The sequence below is a fragment of the Peromyscus maniculatus genome, chromosome 2, assembly GCF_049852395.1.
Source record: "Peromyscus maniculatus bairdii isolate BWxNUB_F1_BW_parent chromosome 2, HU_Pman_BW_mat_3.1, whole genome shotgun sequence".
Taxonomy (NCBI): Eukaryota; Metazoa; Chordata; class Mammalia; order Rodentia; family Cricetidae; genus Peromyscus; species Peromyscus maniculatus.
The window spans coordinates 83,781,361-83,805,085 of record NC_134853.1 but is presented as its reverse complement, the minus strand read 5'-3'; the positions used below and the strand labels follow the sequence as shown (position 1 = coordinate 83,805,085).

Sequence of the window (23,725 nt, the reverse complement as noted above, 5' to 3'; positions counted from 1 at the left end):
TAATTAACTAAAGATAGAATAAATAGTGGAGTATTTTCTCCAAATATGCCAAATAAAAATGGACTGGACATTGTAAATATAATTCTTTTTTTTTTTTTTTTGTAATCAGAGATCTGCCTGCCTCTGCCTCCTGAGTGCTTGGATTAAAGGCGTGCACCACTACCACCCGGCATAAATATAATTCTTACCTGATAATTGTTCTTATTGTTTATAGTTTTATTATTAGAGTTAAAACCTTTCCTTTTTTTATTTAGACAAAAAGGGGGAAATGTTGTGGAATAATCTTTTTATGCACTGTGAATATTTATCACTCAGATTGGTTTAATAAAAAGCTGAACAGCCAACAGCTAGGCAGAATTTTCGGGACAGCGAAGACTCTGGGAAGAAGGGTGGAGACATGGGGAGTCACCAGCCAGACGGAGAGGAAGGAGCATGGGCAGTACAGGGTAAAGGTAATAAAGCCATGAGACAAAAGGTAGATTGATAAAAATGGGTTAGTTTAAGTTGTAAGATCTAGTTAGTAACAAGTGTAAGCCATTGTCCGCGCTTTTATAATTAATAAAGAGTCTCCATGTCTTTGTTCATTTGGGAGCTGGCAGGCAGGCAAAAAAATCCACTACACATAGTTAATTGCTACATTTTCCTAAGACATGCTCCTGTGGAGAAAAATGGAACCCTTATGCATTACTGATATAATAAGGTGCAGCCACTATGCAAAACAAAATGGCAGATTCTCAAAAGATGAAAATTAAATTATATGACCTAGTAATCTCACTTCTAGGCATGCGTCCAAAAGATAAAGTCTTAAAGAGGTATCAGATCACAATATCCCAAGATGTGGAAGCAACCTACATGCCTATTGAGAGATAATAAAGAAAATACAAATAGTATTCAGCCTTTAAAAAAATCTTGTCCCATGCTACAACATGAATGAACCTATTCTAAATGAAATAAGCCTATTACAAATGGACAAGTACCAAATGATTCCATATTTGTGAGATAGCAGGTGTCACTGAAATCATGGAGGGAAAGGCAAAATAGGAATTAATCGGGCCTACTAGTGGGCATATCCAACATTGAAACTGCAACATGACACCACCTACGAAGTCCATGCTCAAGAACTGCACAATTGAATATTGTTTGAAAAGGCATTGTGAATGAGGTCCAGGATACCTAGGGCTACCCAAAGAAACCCTGTCTTGGAAAAAAAAGAAAAAAAAAGTATTAAAAACAAAATTTTATAATGGGCCCTCAAGCTGGGGAAGATGCTTACCTACAAGTCTGACCCACGTGGCGGAGGAATGGATCCTGTTCTTGCAAGTTGTCCTCTGACCCACATGCACACCCACACACAGACTTACACAAAATACATATTAAAAATGTAAATCTCGAGGCTGGAGAGGGTGTAGCGTTGAAGAATGCTTCCTATTCTTCCAGAACACCTGAGTTCAGTTCCCAGCACATACATCCTATAGCTCATAGCACCTGTAACTCTAACTCCAAAGGATTCAACACACTTTTCTGGACTCCATGGGCACCCAAGCACACCAAAGCATATATACACAGATGCACACACATAAATAAATAAATAAAAATCCTTAATAAAATAATAAATCTCATACTGTTTTAAGTAAATTTGCCATTTTGTTGGGCTGCATTCACAGCTATCACAGATTAGATAACTCTGCCAACAGTGGCATGAAGATTTAAATATAATTAGGTGGTGGTGGCAGACACATTTAATTCCAGCACTCAGGAAGCAGAGGCAGGCAAATCTCAATGGGTTCGAGGCCAGCATGGTCTACTGAGGAAGTTCCAGGACAGCCAGGGCTATATAAAGAAAGCTTGTCTCACAATAAAATAAGTAAATAAATAAATAAAGAAACAAATGAATAAAAATAAAGATTTAAATATAGTTAACACCACCAGGATATACTACAAGTTATTAGGAGACTAAATTTTATATTCTACTTTTGCCACAATTAACTATATGTTTTTGCTGTAAAAACAGCCATTCTTTATGTCTGTTTGCCCCAGAGAACTTATGGATTCCTTACCTGCAAAACAAGGGGCAAGGAGCCAAGCACAGAAGTGGAAAGAAACTGCTACAGAAAAACATTCTAAAAGGCATCTTCAGCTGCCTCATGGTGCTTGGGCTGGAGAGTTTCATGTCAACTTCACACAAGCTGGGGTTGCTGCAGGCTGCAGGAAAACATAATGGACTTCAGCTACTAGCACAAAAGCTACTGCTTGGAAAAGTCAAGGACTTCTCCAAAGGTTAAGCCATGGCTTAAGAAGTCTTGGTGATATTTTAGCATGTATATGTGTATATACATATATACATGTATATAACGTAGGGAGAAATCCAGCAAGAAAGGAGCTAGGCATGAGAGCATGTATATGTGTATATATATATATGCTGGTATATATATATATATATATATATATATATATATATATATATATATATATATATATATAAAAGCTGGTTCCTAAAATGATTTTCTTGCATGCTTCCAAGAACTCCTAACAATGTATTTATCTAAAATGCCTATCAAGCATCCAAGGCCATACAAAACTACACCTGTCTCCTAGGTCAGGTGGATAGCTTTATTTCTTGTGCAAATTAGGGTGAGATCCTCCTTTCTGATACAACCTTACTAACAGACCCATAACTTCTTACCTAACCACTTCTCGGAAAGTAGACTGAGCACATAGATCCGTTTTTTGATATACTGCCTGGTCATTAGCACTCAGTTGACCTCCTCTTTTGCCACTCCCATACTCTTTTAAGTAAATTTGCCATTTTGTTGGGCTGCATTCACAGCTATCACAGTTGTAAAAGAAGGCGTGACAGTCACTACCAGAGGAAAATTCTTAACCTACCTTTATGACCCCATAGAATTTAAGCCTGGTGACTTTGCTGGGCCAGAGATTTGCTATTGCTTGGGTTTATAACTGGATTCCAGAGAGACTTAGAGAGAACTGAGAGAAAAAGGGAGACAGAAAAGAGAATGGAAAAACCAGATGGGTAAGAACTAGACTGAAGAAACAAACAGACAGGGAAGAACTAGACTGAAGGGCAAGAAGAGAGGATTAGAGGAATGAGATGGAAAATGAGGAAGAGTCAGATGGGGAAGAACAAGATAGAAAGAAGGAGATGAGAGAGGAGCTAAGATGGGAAAGAACTAGATGGATAAGTACCTAGATGGAGCAGAACTAAGATGAAAGAATTAAGATAGAACTTAGAGGGGACAGCAGATTAATGTAGGGAGAAATCCAGCAAGAAAGGAGCTAGGCATGAGAGCAGAATAGAAGCTGTGTAGAGAGAGAACCCACACAGAATAATAAAGTGTATGAACTAAGGAGTTTCATGTACATAAACTCATTTCTTTTCATCAAAGATTAATTATCAGCTGGTTATAGATTCTTCCCAGACCCTGGGAGGGAACTATGGAGGGGCTGGACCCCCATAGTCCGCGATATGGCATCATCTGAGAGGAGGGACCTCAATTAAGAAAATGCCTCCAGGGCTGGAGAGATGGCTCAGTGGTTAAGAGCACTGACTGCTCTTCCAGAGGACCCGGGTTCAATTCCCAGCACCCACATGGCAGCTCACAACTGTCTATAACTCCAAGATCCGACACTCCTCACACAGACACACATACAGGCAAAACACCAATGCACATAAAAATAAAAATAAATGAATTAAAAAAGAAAGAAAGAAAGAAAGAAAATGCCTCCAGCCAGGTGGTGGTGGCACATGCCTTTAATCCCAGGACTTGGGAGGCAAAGGCAGATGGATCTCTGTGAGTTCAGGGCCTGCCTGGTCTACAGAGCAAGTTCTAGGACAGCCAAAGTGACACAAAGAAACCCTGTCTCGAAAAGCAAACACAAAACAAAGAAAATCCCTCTATAAGATTAGGTTGTAGGCAGGCCTGTTGTTGGAGGTTTTTGCTCTTTGCTCTTTTGTGGGGGGCCCACCATCCAGCTCCCAAATAAATCACATATGGAAGCTTATTCTTACTTATGAATGCCCAGCCTTAGCTTGGCTTAGTTTCTTGCCAGCTTTCCTTAACTTATTCCGACTACTTTTTGCCTCTGGGTTTTTTTCTAACTTCTGTAAATCCTACTCTTACTCTGTGGCTTGCTGTGTAGCTGGGTGGCTGACCCCTGGAGTCCTCCTCATCTGGCTCCTAGTTCTCCTTTTTCCAGATTTCTCCCTTTATATATTCTTTCTGCCTACCAGCCCCACCTATCCTTTCTCCTGCCTTGCTATTGGCCAGTTCTTTATTAGACCATCAGGTGTTTTAGACAGGCACAGTAACACAGCTTCACAGATCTAAACATATGCAACATAAGCAAAAGTAACACACCTTAAAATAACATTCTACTACACAGGCCTGTAAGGCATTTTCTCAATTAGTAATTGGTGGGGGAGTGCCCAGCACATTGTAGGTGGTGCCATCCTTGGGCTGGTGGTTCTTAGTTCTATAAGAAAGTAGGCAGAGAAAGCCATTGGGATTAATCCAGTAAGCAGTTCTCCATGGCCTCTGTATTAGCTCCTGCCTCCAGGTTCCTGTATGAGTTTTTGTCCTGCTTGAGTTCCTGTCCTGACTTCCTTTGATGATGAACAGTGATGTGGAAGTATAAACCGAATAAACCCTTTCCTCCCCAATTTGCTTGGTCATGATGTTCATCACAGCACTAGTGACCCTGACTAAGACAGTGCTGGGAAGAGTTTCTAGATAGGAGTGTAGTCCTGGGTACACACCAGTGTCTGAACTGAGACTGATCATGAACCAAAGTCAGAGCAAAAGCAAATCAGAATGGTCCCACCAGTGCCTACAATTCAACCTTGAACTATCTCTGTCCCTGGTTGATGAAGTTCCAATATTCTGCCTGCCAAATATAAATCTTTGGTAAAGGAGCTTTTCAAATTTTTTCCTACATAATATCTGGTACCCTACCAATAATTACCATATATATAACAAGAAAAAAGAATGAAAACAAAAATGAAAAGAGGACAGTAAAAACATGCACACATGTCCCAGATGTCCTGGTCATTCGCTAGAACCTTTAGAACAGCTGTGATTAATATGATCAAGACATACAGGACAGAATGGAGGCTTTCACTGCACAGTAGGAATTTAAAATAATCAAATAGAGCCCACTGGGGACATTTCAACCAAAACCGCAGTAGACGCCGGTGTGCATCCACTAGGATGATGATGGCAAAGGCAGTTGAAGCACTGGTGAGGAGGTGGGATACCAGAGGTGGGGTACCAGAACTCCACTTTGGTGCTAGCAGGGTGCTGTGCACTTTGGAAAACATGGCAGTCCTGAAAAAGGTTAAACAAAATTCCCATACAACACTGCAGAACTTCTGGCCAAGAAAAATTGTATCAGCACAAATAATTTACATGAATGAATATTCACAGGCAACATTATTCATAGTAACCCCAAACTGGAAAGAACTCAGCTGTCCATCAGTTTATGAAGGGGTGAGTGTTGTATCATCATACAGTGAAATACTAGTTGACAGTAAAAAGGAAGGAAGTAGTATTTGTTGTGATTTTTGTTACGAGTTTTTTGTTTTGTTTGACTATAAGCCACAAAGGTGACTTTCTAGAGCCATGACCAAAAGTTAGATTCAGGTGTCAATTAGGAGAGCTATGAGGTACAATCAAAATGAGTAAAACACAAATTTATTATTCTTGGATCTCAAGAAGGTTGGAGGTGCTGAGAACAGGAAACTTAACTAGAGGCAGGAAAGAGGCAGAAGGGAAGGAAATTGGACTGAAGAAGTGGTTCAGTGGTGGAGAGCACTTGTTGCTCTTGCAAAAGACCAAGATTGGTTCCAGAATCCACATGGTGACTCGAAACCATCTCGAACTTGTTCCAGGGAACCTGATGCCCTCTTCTGACCTTCATGGGGACCAGGCACACACATGGTACACATATACACAACACTCATAAAATTAAATGATTTTTAAAAAAATTAAATCTTTGGTAATGAGGAAGTTCCACAGAGTCTATCTGATAATCAAAGGGACATATTCTGTGTTAACTCACAGCAAGCACAAAGGAGCTGGTGTCGGGATCCAGGAGGGTGGGGCTCAGTCCAACACAGTTTCCTGGAGAACTCTGCCTTGATCTGCAGCACCAGCATCCAAGACCACAAGGTAGTCAAGAGAGAGCAAGCAATCTAGGTCTTAAGGGGGCCCTGTCTCGGCAACTCCCCGGGTGGGGGCAGGTACCTAGCAGTTATCTGCTGCCTACTACGGGCAGTGCTTTAGGGTACAGACAACCACCCCTACCTTTTGGTGCTGTGTTGGTTAAAATATGTCCACGGTCATATTTTAGACTTCACCGAGGGCTTATGTGTAAGCCCCTTGAGCCTCACGAGTGACCAAGCCCCTCCCTTCAAGGACCTCTAAATGCCGAGTTCCACCAACAGAACACTCTAACTGCCATAACTTCTGGACCCTGCCCCAACCCTACAAAGTAAAAAACCCAATCTCTGGACATGAAATCTCTTCAATTTCTACCCTGGAGAGTTCCACCCTAAGAAGTTCCACCCCCTTCCCAATAAACCCTATATAAGCCCTGTATCCTATTCAGTTCTCTGCTGTTTCTCACCTGAGCAGAGGCAGCCTCCTGGAGTTTTTTTCCCCTCCCAATAAATCTCGTGTGTGAGGTTTGTTGTGCAGTATAACTTTGTGGTATTCCTTGGCTCCCTGCTGCCAAGATACCCTCCCATCCAACCTGTAATGCTTATACTGGGTGCTGTAACTCAGATAGGCTCTCCTAGTGCCTGCATTTCCCCTCATGGTCTAAGCTTGCACTGGGACCCTACTCCTCATCTCCAGTCTACCCACAACAGACTCACCTTCTGGCTCAGCTCTCCATCCACCAACAATAATTAGGTAAGTTCCCCCTTTGGTCAGTGTAAATGTTTCCCTGAGTCTGAGGAAGTAACTGTTGAGTGTCTAGTACCCCTCTGGTGCTCTTGGAAGTAGAGGTACTGTTAGGATCTGCAGATCACCCCATAAAAGACCATCATTCATGTATGCAAAAGCAAGAGCATTTATTTCTCGAGAGAAGAGTTCCTGCATGCAGGGGTCAGCACACAACAAAATGGTGATGACCCCCAGAGAAGCTCAAAGGCTCCTTTTATAGACAACCAGGCGGGGATTAGGTCATCCTAAACATGATTGGCCAAACGAGCAGCAGCCACAATAATATGTTGCTGATTGATTGGGGCTGTAAGTGCTGAATCATGCCTGGTATGCAATATCTCCCTCATCTGCCTAATCAGAAACCAAAACTGAAACAGAAACTGAGATCTAAATAGAACTAAAACTTAACTGATCAATACTGGGTTGCATGCCCCCTTTTCACCAAGTCCAGGGTGACAGGCAGGTTCATGTGCCCTTTTTACTCTGATAAGGTCCCCCCAGTCTTTGGGGCCTCCCACCAACTGTCACCCCTGGAGACACAATTCCATGAGGCACAGAAATAGCCATTTGCTGCCCCCCCCCCCAGGTCCTTTCCTGGGCCTTAGTTATATCATGTCCAGGGCAAACATAGAAATGGAGATAATGTTTTTGAAGAAACAAATCAGTGTAGACGCACCCATGCAACACCAGGTTCACCCTTTCTGCTCAAAGTGCCCCCAAGTCAAAGTTCAGATCAGGAAAGCAGGTCCCCAAGGGGGTAGAGTGGGTGGTCTGATTTAGGACCTCCCCCAAGTCTATACTGATGACCTTCCAAGTGAGGTTAAGGGGCTGATGGGGGTTTGGGAAAAACCCAGCAGACGTGAACCAAGGAAACTAAGGAAGCATAGAGCAAGCCCATCACTTAGCTGGTTCAATGACTTTCTGGATTCTTAGTTTGAGAGGGTCCTGCGGGTATGTAATGGCCCTCCATAGTCCAGGGTTGGCCTCCTCTGGGGCACTGTCCTCAGGATGGTTGTGTGGATCTTCGGATTTCGTGTGAGAGTGGTATATGCAGGTGTGGACCCCATCTACTTTGGTAGTGTGGACATTGTCAGGATGATAGTGTAGGATCCCTTCCAGCCAGGCCCCAAAGGTCTCCTTTCAGTGTCTTTTGATAATCGACGAGTCCCCTGGCCAGAACCTGTGAGGAACAGGCAGAGATGCCTTCTCGTGGACAGCACGTATTTGGGGCCAAATCTGTTTCTGCACGTGGAACAAGACTTGTAGAGAGGAGAGAAATTTTTGGTCATCAAATTCAGCTAACAATTCTGCCTTAAGACTGGGTAATAAGGCTGGGGGTCTGGCATACATTATTTCTAACAGGGTTAAATTCAATGTGTAAGGAGAATTGCGAACCTGAAAAAGAGTGAAGGGAAGGGTGGGTACCCAGTCACTGCCAGTCTCAAGGGTTAATTTAGTAAGGTCTCCTTTAGGGGCCAATTTATTCTTTCTATGTAGCCTAAACTCTGGGGGTACAATGAAGCTTCCAATTTGTTCCCATAACCTTAACTAGCTTTTTGGGTTACCGGAGAGATAAAGCCATTGTCTCAGCCTAATAAGACAGGAAGTCCATACAAAAAGGGGATGATACCTTCTAGAAGTTTCTTGGCCACAACAGTGGCTGTCTCATTTTGGTAGAGCAAGTGTGGTGATATATCGTGTACCCTAATAAAATTTGCCTGAAGATCAGAGAACAGAACAAACCACTAGATGCCAGGCAGTGGTGGCACACACCTTTAATCCTAGCACTTGGGAGGCAGAGATCCATCTGTATATCTGTGAGTTCAAAGCTACCCTGGATTACATGAGAATGATCCATTCTAGGAGAGAAACAGAACCAGGCAGTGGTGGCACACGCCTTTAACCGCAGTATTTGGGAAGCACACATGCCATAAATCCCAGCACTAGGAAGGCTGAGATAGGAAGTGAAATGGCTGGGTGGGGAAAGGCATATAAGGTGTGAGGAGACAGGAACTAGAGAGCTTTTGACTGAGGACTCGGAGATTTCAGTCAGAGGATCCGTGGAGTTGGTGAGGTGAGGCATGGCAGTGGCTGGTTCCTTTGTCTCTCTTTCAGCATTTACCCCAATATCTGGCTCCGGGTTTTTATTACTATAAGACCTTTAGAATTCGTGCAACAGGTAAGCTTCGGTGGATACTGAAAGGGTATCTATAAAGACCAACGGGTACCTGTAGCCATAGATCCCAGGCTTTACCTCAGTGAAGTCAATCCCCCAATTGGCGCCAAGCTGCATTCCTCTTTCTCTGCTCCCTACTGATGCTCCTGTGCCTGATTTGGCATTCACCAGTTGACATGTCGGACAGTGGGTTATGGCTTCCTCCATTTTTGGTCTCAGGTCGAACACCTTGAGGTTTGCTTTTCTTAGTTGGACTTGTATTTTCCTCTCCTCTCCCCCAAATGGGTACTTTGATGTATCTGCCAGACTAATTGGCTGGCAAAATCTGAAGGGAGGATAATCTGCCCATCAGGAATCCTGTTCCATCCATCCTTTTTGTAGACATTGGTGTAAGTTTAAATCCTCTGAAGTTCCTTTTTGGTATAGGCAGGGATTTTGGGCAAGGTTGGGGCTGCTAGTTTAGGCACGTTGACTATCAGGGCAGCTGCCACCTGAAGGGCTGCTTCTCATGTGACTACATCTACCCACTTGTTTCCCTTAGAAACAGGGTCCTCTCCTTTCTGATGTCCTGGGTAGTGCATGGCAGTCATTTTCCCAGGCAACCATTCAGGATCTCCTGCTTCTTCTTGATAGCCCTTCCTTCTGCCATCAGGAGACCCCTTTCCTTGTAGATGGCATCATGGACGTGCACAGTGGCAAAGGCATATCGACTGTCTGTCTGTATGTTGAGTCTCTTCCCTTTCCCCATCTGCAAGGCCTTGGTCAGGGCTATTAATCAGCCCTTTGGGCTGAGATACCTGAGAACAGGGCTTCTCCCCCAGATGATTGCCTGTTCCATAGTTACTGCCCCCCCCCCACACACACACATGGTGCCATCCTTGATGAACCTATTGCCATCCTTGTACCAGGTGATGTTGGCCTCTTTTAAATTGAGTCACCAAGGTCTGACCTTGTTCCCTGTAGGTGGCACAAGATTTCCTGGCAGTCATGTAGAGGGCCATCCAGGTCTGGGTCTGGGAGCAGGGTGGCTGGGTTGAGAGCACTACTGGTGGAAAATTGGACTTGAGGGAGAGTTAAGAGCAAAACCTTATAGTGAATCAGACTGGCCTTGGTCAGCCATCTATCAGGTAAATGTCTGAGGACCCCTTCTATAGCATATGCTGTGGTTGCTATGAGGGCCTGGCCAAGAATCAGTTTGTCCAAGTCCTTGACCAACAAGGCAGTGGCTGCTATTATGTGGAGACATGGGGGCCATCCCATTGCCACCGGATCTAGCTTCTTTGACAAATAGGCCATTGGCCTCTTCCAGGGTCTGAGAGTCTGGGTTACCCTGACTTTTTGGCTACCACTTTCTTTTTGTCCATGTATAGGTGAAACAGCTTTGTGACATCCAGCAAGACCAACACCGGGGCCTCTAGCAAGGCTGTTTTGATTTTGTTGAAGGCCCCTTCCATTTGCTTGGTCCATTCTAGGGGAGTCCCTCTGCCCCCACCTACATTGCTTCATATATTTGTCTAGCCAATTCACTGGGCACACTCCCTACAACACCCTTCAGGGCCCCACCACGTGTGCAATTCTACTTACTCAGACACTTGCACTTCACCAGCTATTTTCTCCTCTACCTGCTCTAACCACTTGTCTCTCCCCTTCTATTGGGTAAGTGTCACTACAGAACTCCCTGCTTTGTCTACTTTACTACAAAAGCCACACAGGAGTGACAAGATAAGCTGTAGGTATTCCTTTGCTTCCAACTGCCAGGATACCTTCCTATCAGAGCTGTGACACATTTTGGTGCCCAAACCTGGGATTGACTACTTTCCTAGCTATTTACCATTGGTTTTCCCCCAGTTCATCCAGGATCTCCAACAGTTCAGACTATCCTTACCCTCCAGGGCCAAATAGATTCACTGGGCCACAATAAGTGCTACAAAATCTACAAGAATTGGATTCACTAACAGCAGAAAGAGGTGGTCTTTGTCTCTTCCTCAGGGAGGAATGTTGCGTCTATGTCAACCAGTCAAGTATAGTTAAAAGACAAAATCTGATGGATCTCCAAAAATGTAAGAAACAGCTTGATGCCTCCGGATAGTGGCTCATTGACAGTCCAATATGGAATTAGATACTACCATTCTTAACTCCCTTCTCCTGCTTTTCTTAATCCTACTAGTTGTACCTTGCCTTATTAAACTTCTTGTCTAGATTTCAACAATATATTCAAAAGATCTCTAACCAGACTTTTAATCAGTTGCTATTATAGTATTACTGGTGTGTAGCTACAGATCCAGAGGCCAGTGATTCCCAATGACTTTGACTACGCCCTGACTCAGCAGGAAGTAGTTCAATGATAACATTGCCCCCTTCCTGTGATCTGATTGTTTATCATTAATGAACAAAAGGGAGGGAATATAAGCCCCTTGAGCCACATGAGTGGCCAGGCCCCTCCCCCAAGGACCTCTAACTGCCAGGTTCCACCCACAGAATATTCTAAGTGCCCTGACTGTTGGACCCTGCCCTTACCCTACAGAGTAAAAAGCCCAATCTCTGTACATGAAATCCCATCAATCTCCACCCTGGAAAGCTCTACCCTGAAAAGTTCCATCCCCTTCCCAAGAAACTCTATATAAGCTTTGTATCCTGTTCAATTCTTTGCTGTTTTCCATCCAGAGGCAGCCTCCTGGGTTTTTTCCCTCCCAATAAATCTTGTGTGTGAGGTTTGTTGTGCAGTGTGACTTTGTGATATTCCTTAGCTACCTACTGCCAAGATAACTTTCCATCCAAGATGTAATGCTTACATTATGTATTGGGTGTTTAAAGAAAACACTAGCCAAAGAGAATTTTTTTTCCAAGATGCTAAAATGGTGTGCTATTTGTTTTTATTATGGTTAGTAGCTATCAAGTATGTTGGGTTTGAGTCACTGGGATAAGAAACAGGTAGACTATATCATAAAACACCACCAGAGAATAAGTTTTGCATGGGCAAAAGTCAACAGGGCACAAAAGGGTTTTAAGTAACTTCTGTTAAGCCCCAAATGGATGTCAGTGCAACAAATGTACCCAGCTTTTTTTAACCTTAATTTTTAGGTTCTAATTCATTGTGATGATGGTTGCTTAACTTGGGAGGGGGCTCAGAACAGTGCATTATATGTTTAGTGAATGGATTATATAGTGATTTATATATTAGGTAAAACTGGTATTGTTTTGTATTGTTATATTTTTGCGACAGGTCTTAGTGTGTTATACAGGCTGGGTTATCCATTCTTACCATTAGTATTCACTATTATATTGGCCTAACAGTGTAATATGACAAGAAAAAGAAATAAAAGACACACAAAATGAAAAAAAAGAGACAAATTCATCTTTATTTGAATATAACATGATTTCAAGAATCTGTTTTTAAAGCTGCTAAAGGTAGTAAGTAGAGCTAACTATTACATGGCATAAGGCATACCAACAAAATTATATTTCCATATGTTAGCACTGAATACTCAATTTAGCTAGGCATCTTGGCTCACATCTGTCATCATAGCACTAAGGACACTGGGGCAGAAGGACTGACCTGAGTTCAAGGCCAGTTGGGTTATCCCATCTGGAAAAAAAAAAGGAAAAGCTAAAAATTTAAAGATATCTAGAATAGTATCAATAATGTAAAATGCTTGTGATAAGTTAAACAAAATTTTGCCTGCAAGCATTATACACTGAAGTTTATAAAACACTGCTAGGAAAAACAAAGGTCCTTAAAAAAAAAAAAAAAAGGCAGGGGCAGTAGGCAAGAGATATATTGTATAGTTCTTCGCCCATCTGTCTTTGTGAAGATAAAGTAACTTCATTTTACATGAGAAGTTTTGTAAATAGCTAATTCTATTGCTTGATACTGATTAGTTTTTCATGATATATAGTTTTCCTGCAAAAAAAGCAATGAGTGAAATAAAGGCTTAGAGGGAAAATCTGAAAAAGGAAAAAAAATGTATTAGATGCCACTTAATTAAACTTGTAATTAATTGGTTAGTTGTTTTAATTACAATTTCAAATCATATAGATACAGAAATTCTACTTTTTTCCAGAACAAACATATGTGTCCTTATAAGACAGTGGAGGAGACATCTGATGTTAACTCTTGAGGCTTTTTACTTCTGAGAAGAGTCGATGCTTTTGCCCTTGTCCTTCACAGTCTGGCATTCATCTGGGTCATTAGCTTCTCCAGTTTGATTGCGAGGGCCATGTTTCCTTTAATCTTCAGTTTTCCCGACATGAATGCCATGGTTGGCTTTAGTTTCCCTAAAATGAGAAATGAGACAGAGAATGCAGCATTAGTGCCCTGAGGGGTGGGCCACTGCAAGAACGTGCATTCTAAGAATTTCCTAGTTATATAAATCCCAGAACTCAGAGATTTCAATTACAACATTGCATATTACTATCCAGGGAATCTTGTTCCTGATTTGGATGTTAACAATATCCTATCATACGGAAGATAAAGTAAGAAACAGTCTGCAGAAAATAATGGCAGAAAGCTCAAGATGCTACATTTATACATATGCTGGTTACAGCACTCTAAGGAAATGAATTCTGGTAGGTAAATACTATGTTACTTAATTTTCCAATCTGTTATAGCTTATTAAACTCTTTAACTATTTCAAGCTTAAATTCAAGAAATCAAATGGTGCAAAAATGTCTAAAATATTTACAAATGATTATTAAGCTGGGCACGGCAACACACATCTTGTAACACCAACAGTTGGGGGCTGAGTCAGGGGGATCATAAGTTCAAAACCAGCCTGAGCTAAACAGTGACATTGTGTCACAACAAACAACTAAGACCATTAAATATATAGCATTTAGGAGCTGGGGAGATGGCTCAGTGGGTAAAGTACCTGTTGCACAAGTGTGAGGACCTCAGTGCAAATCCTCATAACCTTGGTAAAGCTGGCACTATAGTGCACATCTGTAATCCTAGTGTTCCTGCTTTGAGATGGGAGGCAGAGATAGAATCCATAAAAGCTTGTGGACAGCTTGCATGGCATATATAGCATTGAACAAAGACACCCTGTCTAGTGGTGGAAGGTGAGAACTGACACCCAAGGTTGTTCTCTGACCTCTATGCATGCACAGTGGTACCCAAACATGTGTACTCAAATAAACATGCAAACACACACACACACACACACACACACACACACACACACACACACACACACACACAATTTAAGTTCTGTGGGATTGTCTGTATGGCAAATGTGTTGCTCTGATTGGTCAATAAATAAAACACTGATTGGCTAGTGGCTAGGCAGGAAGTATAGGCGGGACTAACAGAGAGGAGAAAAGAAAGAACAGGAAGGCAGAAGGAGTCACTGCCAGCTGCTGCCAGGACAAGCAGCATGTGAAGATGCCGGTAAGCCACGAGCCACGTGGCAAGGTATAGATTTATGGAAATGAATTAATTTAAGCTATAAGAACAGTTAGCAAGAAGCCTGCCACGGCCATACAGTTTGTAAGCAATATAAGTCTCTGTGTTTACTTGGTTGGGTCTGAGCGGCTGTGGGACTGGTGGGTGACAAAGATTTGTCCTGACTGTGGGCAAGGCAGGGAAACTCTAGCTACATTTAAGAAATGGTTTTATTTTTAATATAGTGTTGCAGGATATTTTTACATTGTGTCAAGATGAGTTGCTGTGATCGGTGTAATAAAAAGCTGACCGGTCAATAGCTAGGCAGAAGAGTATAGGCGGGACTTCCAGGCAGAGAGAGAACTCTGAGAAGAAGAAAGATGGGATTTGCCAGGAGACACAAGCGAGATGGAAGAAAGGTAACATCACGTGGCAGAACATAGATTAACAGAAATGGATTAATTTCAGTTATAAGAGCTAGTTGAGAACAAGCCTAAGCTAAGGCCAAGCTTTCATAATAGTAAGTCTCTATATTATTATTTGTGTGCTGGTGGCCCAAACAAAAGTCCAACTACAGTATACTCTATGAACACAAAAGTATGCTGGCATTTTTCAACCAGAGAAGTGTAAGCATTAAAAATAGAATTATAAGGCAGGAGATGGTGGCACACACTCTCCTGCCTTATAATCCCATCACTCATGAGGCAGAGGTAGGCAAATCTCTGAATTCTAGCCAGCCTGGTCTACAGAGCAAGTTCCAGGACAGCCAGGGATACACAGAGAAACCCTTCAACAACATCCCTGCCCCCACCCTCCCAAAAAAGCTGTAGCTACTAACAAATAATATTAGCTCTGTAGAGAGAAGGACCTTTGCTCTCTTTTCTACTATTAAATCAGTGTCAGTTCAATCTGGAGCACAGGGTTAACAGGAAAACCGAGGCTCAAAGAGGAATTTAACTTGCTCAAAGCCACACAACTTGTGTACATCAGTGCTTCAATTCTTAGCCAGGTATGCCCAACCAGCATTTATGACTTCCTTACACTGTGACAGTTTAGACACTGCTCATATCTCCTAGAAGGCACAGCATGTGTTTGGTACATTAGTGACCTATCCCTCCTCTCACCTGTGACATATGCAGGTTCAAAACAAAGCAAAAAACATGCAAAAAGCAATTTGAGGTAAATAGGAAATGCAGATGCAGAATAAAAACCCTGAAATAATTCATGATGTTGGAGATTATTAACAACAATATTAATAATAATAATAAAGAAGTAAAAATATTGATCCTGGAGAGATGACTCAGTCTGGTGACCTGAGTTCAAAACCACAACCCATATAAAGGTTAAAGGAGAGAACAGGACTACCAAATTGTCCTCTGACCTCCACAGAAGTGCTATGGTACACACACCCATCTACCCCATACACAACCTCATACAAATAAAAGTAAAAAAATTAACTCAAAATGGACCATAGACCTAAATGTGAGAACTAAAAATTTAAAGTCTTAAAAGAAAACACAGGGGTACTGTGGATTTAAATGAGGATGTCCTCTGTAGGCTCCCAGTCTGTGGTACTGGTTAGGTTACAGAACTCGTAGGACATGAAGCTTGCTGGAGGAGGTAGACCACTGCAAGGAGGCTTTGAGAATGTATATCCTGTCCTACTTCCAGTTTCCTCTTGGTTTCTTGTGTGCAGCTGAGAAGTGATCTCTCAGCTCTGTCTACCTGCTGCATGCCTCCCTCACCATTATGGATGCTCCCTCTGGAACCATAAGATAAAACAGACTCTGTGTTATGTAAGTTGCTTTGGGTCATGGCATTTTTATCACAGCAACAGAAAATTAACTAATACAAATCTTTATAGCCCTAAGTTCGGTAAGGACTCTTAGAATTGACAATAAAGGCATAAGCAATGACAAAAAGATAAATTTATACTCCTACCAATTTTTTTTAAGAATTACTTTAAAATGTATCATCAAGAAAGTGAAAGCCAGGCGGTGGTGGCGCACGCCTTTAATCCCAGCACTCGGGAGGCAGAGGCAGACGGATCTCTGTGAGTTCGAGGCCAGCAAAGCTACACAAGAGAAACCCTGTCTCGAAAAAACCAAAAAAAAAAAAAAAAGAAAGAAAGTGAATGGGGGGTTGGGGATTTAGCTCAGTGGTAGAACACTTGCCTAGCAAGCATATGGCCCTGGGTTAGATCCTTAGCTAAAAAAAAAAAAAAAGAAAGAAAGAAAGAAAGAAAGAAAGAAAGAAAGAAAGAAAGAAAGAAAGAAAGAAAGAAAGAAAGAAAGAAAGAAAGAAAGAAAGAAAGAAAGAAAGAAAGAAAGAAAAGAAAGTGAATGGGGGGCTGGAGAGATGGCTCTCCTGAGTTCATTTCCCAGCAAACCTGATGGCAGCTCACCACCATCTATACTGAGATCTGGTGTCCTCTCTGGCATGCAAGCACACACGCAGACTCATACACTTAAAAATACACTCTTATACATAAATCACTCTTTAAAAAAGAAGAAAGAGAGTGAGTAAAAAAGCAGGACATAGTTGCATATAATATACTTGGAAATATAAAAATAATTCTTAAAACTCACGGATAAAAGACAATTTAAAAATGAGAAGAGGGGGAGCTGAAGAGATGTCTCAGTGGCTAACAGCACTTGCTGCTTTTCTAGAGAACCTATGTTTGGCTCCTAGCACCCACATGATCACAGCTGTCTGTAACTCCACTCCAGTTCAAGATCTCATGCCCTCTTCTGGTCTCCATGGGCACCAGGAATGCAAATGGTGCTCAGATATACATGTAAGCAAAACACCTGTATATATAATATTAAAACCCTTTTTAATAATTTGTTATTATTTTATGTAGATTGATGTATTGCCTGCATGTATGTCTGTGTGAGGGTACTGAATCCTCTGGAACTGGAATTTATAGACAGTGAGCTGCCATGTGGGTGCTGAGAATTGAACCCAGGTCCTCTAGAAGAGCTCTTAACCATTAAGCCATCTCTCCAGACTCTAAAAATTTTGGGGGGTTGGGAATTTAGCTCAGTGGTAGAGGGTTTGCCTAGCAAGCACAAGGCCCTGGATTCGGTCCTCAGCTAAAAAAAAAAAAAAAAAAAAATTTTAAAGAAAGATTTAATAAACATTTCTCTAAGAAGTTACACAAATAACCAATAGGCACTTTTTTTTGAGACAGGGTTTCTCCATGTAGTTTTGGTGCCAGTCCTGGATCTCGCTCTATAGACCAGGCTGGCCTTGAACTCACAGAGATCTGCCTGACTCTGCCTCCCACGTGCTGGGATTAAAGAAAGCCATGTGCCACCACTGCCCAGCAATAAGCACATTTTTAAAAATACCATCCAAACCAAAACTTTAAGATCCCACTAGGATGGCAATAAATTTTTAAAAACAACTGAACTAAAAATTAGTACTGTCAAGGGCAAGAATTCAAAGCAACAAACGCTCACATTTCCTGGGGAAATGGGAATGACACCAGCACTGTGTTCAGAATGGCCCAGAACAAAACAACAATCTCCAATCTGCACAATGGCCATCAGTTGGCGAGGGGCAAAACGATACATGGTGTGAGAATGACACATGGTGTGACAATGATGGTATATGTTTATAATCCCAGAACTTTCGAGGTAGGGGCAGGAATACCAGCACTTCAGGGACAGCCTCAGTTATATAGCAAACTCGAGGACAGCCTGGGCTACCAGTCTGAAAAAGAATAATACAGCATATCCATACAATTAAATATGCAGCAAGGAACGTGACTAAAACTACCGACACATGCAGGACTCTTAAGAGCATTAAGCTGAAAAATGTCCGATGTAGGACTCTATCCACTTCAATTCCATTGATAAAAACTAAACGGAAAAACCGAAAGCAATAATGTTTGGCTAGCTAGGGACTGGATCGAAACAGAAACTGGGAATTTTCCAAAGGAACAGAAGAATTCTCAAAGTCAGTTTTAGTGGAAGCTGACTAATTCTAAAAATATAATAAGGATCATGTTTGTTTATCTTAATGGATTTTATTGTATGAAAATTTACCAAAATGATATTGATAAGGGAAAAAACTTTCAAAGGATGTTATTAACCACAATGTAATAATATATACATATGCACCCCTCCTCAGATAAGGGAATATTTTTAGAAGGGGTGTTTTTCATGACAGGGTTTCTCTGTGTAGCCTTGGCTGTCCTGGAACTCGCTCTGTAGCCCAGGCTGGCCTTGAACTCACAGAGATCTGCCTGCCTCTGCGGGACTGGATTAAAAGCATGTGCCACCACATCCCAGCTGATAAGGCAATCTTAAACTCTACTTTCTTTCCTTTTTCCTTAAGAGATAGGGAACCTCACTTTGTTGTCTAGACTGGCCACAAACTCCTAGCTCAAGCAATCCTCCTGCCTCAGCCCCTAAAAAGCTGGGACTGAAGGCATGTGCCACTGGAGCCATCGACAGTTGACTCCTCACTGCTTTCCCACACAGCGGTCTCTACTGGCCAAAAGAGAGATTGTTGTTACTACAGGTTTCTATACCTATAATGGTGTATGCCTCCATATAAACAGACATAGACATGGTCTCAAAAAGATAGATCTCTAAAAAGAGGCTTCTTGGGCTCCAAGGTCTAAACTGTACCCATATAAAGGAAAGCTTATAAGATAAATAGAATGTAGGACAAGAGCAGAATGTTCCCAGTCTAAACTCCAGCTTTAAAATATGCCTCAGATAACTCGTGACTTGGGGGAACTCTCCAGCCAATGCAAGAACACATTCCCAGGAAGAGAGAAAGCTTATATAAAAGGGAAAGTTAAAGAAGGCACTGAGCTGAGAGTAGCAGGGCCAGCACTAAGGTGGGGCAGGAAGGTTAGCTCAAGTCATCTGCAGCTACGAAGTTTCCCAGCCAGTGTGAGCTACATGAAATCCTGCATTAAATTAAGGCAAAGGGGGCTGGTGATTTACCGACCCATTGATTAGAAGGTCCATTAGAACAGCAGAGTGATTAAGAGCAACAATCACCTTCATGATGGCTCAGTGGATAAAGGTGCTCCTGGGCAAGCCTGACAACCTGAGTTAGATCCCCAGGACTCACATAAAGGTGAAAGGACAGAAGTTACAAAACATCCTGCCCTCTAGAAGTGCACTGTGGCATGCACATGCTCCTCCACCCCATCACACATACCCACACCCATCCACTTCCCTACACATTAATAATAAATTACTGGGGTTTGCTAGCGAACAGCCGAGCTCCAGGTTTCAGGAGACCCTGTCAGAAGGGAATATGGAAAAGCACAATAGAGCAGGGCACCACATGTCCTCATTTGGCCTCTACATGTGTGTAGCTGCTTGGGCATTTGTACCTGACCACACTTATGCAAGGAGCCCACACACACAATAGCTAAACTTTGGTCACTGGGTTCGTCTACAATGTAGCCCCGCTAGCACCCCTTCTTAGACCTGGAAAACAGGCCCTGGAGAGCAGAGAATATACCGATACTGTTTAACAAGATTTTAGAGAACAAACATATGAGTAACACTTTCTGATTCCTTATATGAAAGACTTTTATATTTGAATATTGCAATGCCTTAATTGAGAGTACTGTTCCTAACTTCTTAGAGTTTGTGTTAACTTGCCAGTTTGAGTGTATTCTAAGACAAGAAAACAGAACAAATCCTCCTTAGAATTACTTCAGCACTTTTAGAGCTAACTGAGCAGAACATAAAATCATACAGAGGATTCCCTGGAATAGAGAATCCACAAAAGCAAGGTCCTGGGGCGCGAGGAAGAGCTGGCTCGGCTCCTTCATGGCTTCTGGTGAGGCAGAAGCGCGACTTGACTTTATAAGGGAGCTACTGCTGACCTCTGAGCCTGCAGCGACTCCACTTTGCAAGTACAGTACCTTAGGTCAGGTAGAATGAAGCCTACTTAGTGATCCTTTCTAATCATCTCTGTTCCTAGCATTACTCTCTCAGCTTCTCCTACCATCGGCTTTCCATCTGTCAGATGAGGTAGAAGAGGCAACAGAGGCAACCTAAGAACAGCCTTCCCAAGACTACATGCTTTTCAGCATAGACAACACCCATTGTTAGGAACATTTGTGAACCTTGACTATCTAGAAAAAGAGAGAGTAGAATGTCCAAATTTTTTCATTTAAAACAAGTGAGCTTGGAGACTTGAAAACTTACCTGAAAACATTTTGACAAAGTTATCAGTGGTCATACTCATCACCACGTCTGCCCGATTGGAGGGCTCTCCATGTCCAACTTTCCCACCCTTACTCTTCAGATCAAGAAACCATGTGCCACCATCTTCCCCTGCACAGATAAATATGTGGAAATAAGCACAATCATTCCTACAGTGTTAATTAACAATCTCCCACCATGTGGCCCCTGGTTAAAATCCTCAAGCTACCATTGAACTCAGCACTTACTATGGGTCAAGTACTATGCTAGGTGTTCTGGAGACCATTCAGTAACAAAAAGCAAAGCCAGGTTCTTCTCCAAAGAGGAAGCAGAGGTGATCAAGCTTGGGATGCTCTGATGGAGAACTAAGCTCTTTCCCACTGGGGAGAAAAGGAGGCCCATGATGGCCGATTTACATCGGATGGCGGGAAGCTGACAACAGAGAAGTCTAAAGTGCTGCTTAGACCTATCTGCATAGGGATAACAGATGAATCCCTCCAAGTCCAGCTGATGCTATTGCTTTGGTTTTTATCTAACAAAATCGGGCAGCCTTGATGCAACTCTGGGGCAACCAGATAGTCTGATTCATCCAGAACTAAGCCTTTGATAGATAGGTCATGAAATAAGCATGAAAGGTTCAGTAAGTTTGGAATATCAGGGGGAAAAAAAGATCGAAGCAACAGACCATGAGTTCAGAAACAAAAAGGAAGTAAGAAGGGTAGGTTGAGGTATGGCAGAGAACAGCATAAAGAATGACAAAGTTTGCATATAGCGGAACTCAAGTCGTTCTTAAAACTACCATTAACCTGGGTTACTTTTATCACATAGGAAAACATGTGAAGCATTGTTGTTGTTGGTTTGGTTTTTTCGAGATGGGGTTTCTTGTGTAATAGTCCTGGCTGTCCTGGACCTTACTCTGTAGACCACGCTGGCCTCTAACTCAGAGATCCACCTACCTCTGCCTTCCAAGTGCTGGGATTAAAGGGGTGTGCCATCACCACCCAGCTCTTGTGTAGAGGTTTTCATACTGACCTAACTCAAACATAAAAATGGTCAGCTGCCCACAACTAATAAATTATTGTATTACATTACCTGTCACAATGCATATGTCCATCTATGTAGGATTTCCTCTCTATTATATATACCAAAGAGTTATTTAACACTGAAAGTATATGCTGTGAAAATGTATTCCACATGTTTTCATATAAACAAATCTAACTCAAAAAATATAAATCGATAGTTATTTGCTAGTTTTGAATGTCTATTTTCTTTTCTTTTTTCTTTTTTTTCCGAGACAGGGTTTCTCTGTGTAGTTTTGGTGCCTGTCCTGGATCTCACTCTGTAGACCAAGCTAGCCTCAAACTCACAGAGATCCTCCTGCCTCTGCCTCTCGAGTGCTGGGATCAAAGGCCACCACTCGACACAAAGCATGCGCCACCACCGCCTGGCTTGAGTGTCTATTTTCAATAGTCCTAGATATACCTAACAATCCAGGTACCAAAGGCTGGTTTTCTTTCAACAAAAACTTTCTCCCCATTGTTTCATAAAAGGCCCAGATCATCAGACACAATTTTCACCTGAGAGTTCAAACTGATAGACTGCTTGTGTGGCTCGAACGACCTCATCACTGAGAGATTCCTTAACAATTCTAAATGTTTCTTCCACAGCTCCAAAATGTGGTTTTGGTGGTGCCTGTGGCTGCATCTGTGGTGGTGCCTGTGGCTGCATCTGTGGTGGTGGCTGTGGTTGCATCTGTGGTAGTGGCTGTGGCTGTTGCTGTGTCTGCAGCTGTGGCTGTGGCTTCTCTTCTTTTACTTGTGGCACAGGATCTGTAAAATATAATTTACATAAACAGCCGTAAGGCCTTGGCAGTGTAAGACCAAACACAATTAAAGCAAGACAGACTTGCTACCAAAAAGCCCTATTTGACCAAATGATTTTAAATGCATTAAGTGGCATCTAAAAGCATAAATCTAACTGATAGGAAAAGCAGCCAATCATGTCAGTTATGGCTGTGAATGCTAAGAAGCTATCTCTCTTAAAAGGCTGGCTTTTAAAATAGGTTACAGACAACCAAACCAAACAAAGCCACTGCTAAACAATACAATGATCACACAAAGTAACTGCAATTTGAGGGATATTACTCACCCTTTTGGATGGTCCATCTAAGCTATAAAACCAAATGGTATGAAAAATAGAAATCTATAGTAGTAGCCAAGTAAATATTACTTTGTAAGTAAAATGTATTCACCTAATCCTTCCCCCACATATTGAACCTAAGTTCACCCCCCAATCCTGTGACAGGCACCCATGTGAGCACACACACACATCAACAAATAATTTTTAATGTACCAAAATAAGTCTGCAGATGTAGTTCATTATTAGAACACTTGTCTAACATGTGTAAAGCCTTGGTTTTACTCTCTAGCACAGGATAGATGCGCGCGCGCACACACACACACACACACACACACACACACAATCTAGGAAGGAACTCTATGGTACACAGACTCAGTCTAATAACCATGGGCCTGCTTGTGCTTCGGCTCAAGAGAGATCTCAAAGCAGGAACAGCTCAACCTGTTTAAACAAAAGAGAAAGCTACTCACATATTTAAGCCTCTAGATTCGAGTCTGAGTTTATCCTTCTGTTTGACAGATGCTGCTTTTCAAGAATGACTCAGATGGTGGTGCATGCCTTTAATCCCAGCACCCAGGAGGCAGAGCCAGGCGGATCTCTATGAGTTCGAGGCCAGCCTGGGCTACAGAGTGAGATCCAAGACAGGCATCAAAACTACACAGAGAGAAACCCTGTCTTGAAAAAAACAAAAAACAAAAACAAACAAACAAAAAGGATGACTCAGTATTATTCTTCCTTCTCATCTTTTAACTCCAAGTTCAAAGCTTAAAGCTTCCAAAGGAGAAGAGCAGAAAGTAGAGGAGGGGACAGTCTATTGGAAGAGAGTTGGGGTAGAGATCCTATGGGAAAGGAGCCCTGGGCAGGGAAGTAATTCTGTAGTGGT

At 42.1% G+C, this 23,725-nt stretch overlaps 2 protein-coding genes across 2 annotated transcripts in view; both read right to left on the bottom strand.

Annotated features, from left to right (window-relative positions):
• Positions 1-6,409, bottom strand: part of Kiaa1958 (KIAA1958 ortholog) — a 172,953-nt gene extending 166,544 nt beyond the window's left edge. The window contains exons 1-2 of the mRNA XM_042271214.2: positions 6,321-6,409; positions 2,058-2,202 (exon numbers count right to left, since the gene is read on the bottom strand). The gene's annotated coding sequence lies outside the window, so the exon portion shown is untranslated. The remainder of the gene's footprint in view (positions 1-2,057; positions 2,203-6,320) is intronic.
• Positions 6,410-12,471: 6,062 nt separating this feature from the next.
• Hsdl2 (hydroxysteroid dehydrogenase like 2) overlaps positions 12,472-23,725 on the bottom strand; it is a 42,346-nt gene continuing 31,092 nt past the window's right edge. Inside the window, exons 9-11 of the mRNA XM_006994016.4 lie at positions 22,281-22,532; positions 20,707-20,835; positions 12,472-13,413 (exon numbers count right to left, since the gene is read on the bottom strand). Of these exons, the coding sequence (XP_006994078.1) occupies positions 13,301-13,413; positions 20,707-20,835; positions 22,281-22,532 (494 nt within the window). The 3' untranslated portion in view covers positions 12,472-13,300. The remainder of the gene's footprint in view (positions 13,414-20,706; positions 20,836-22,280; positions 22,533-23,725) is intronic.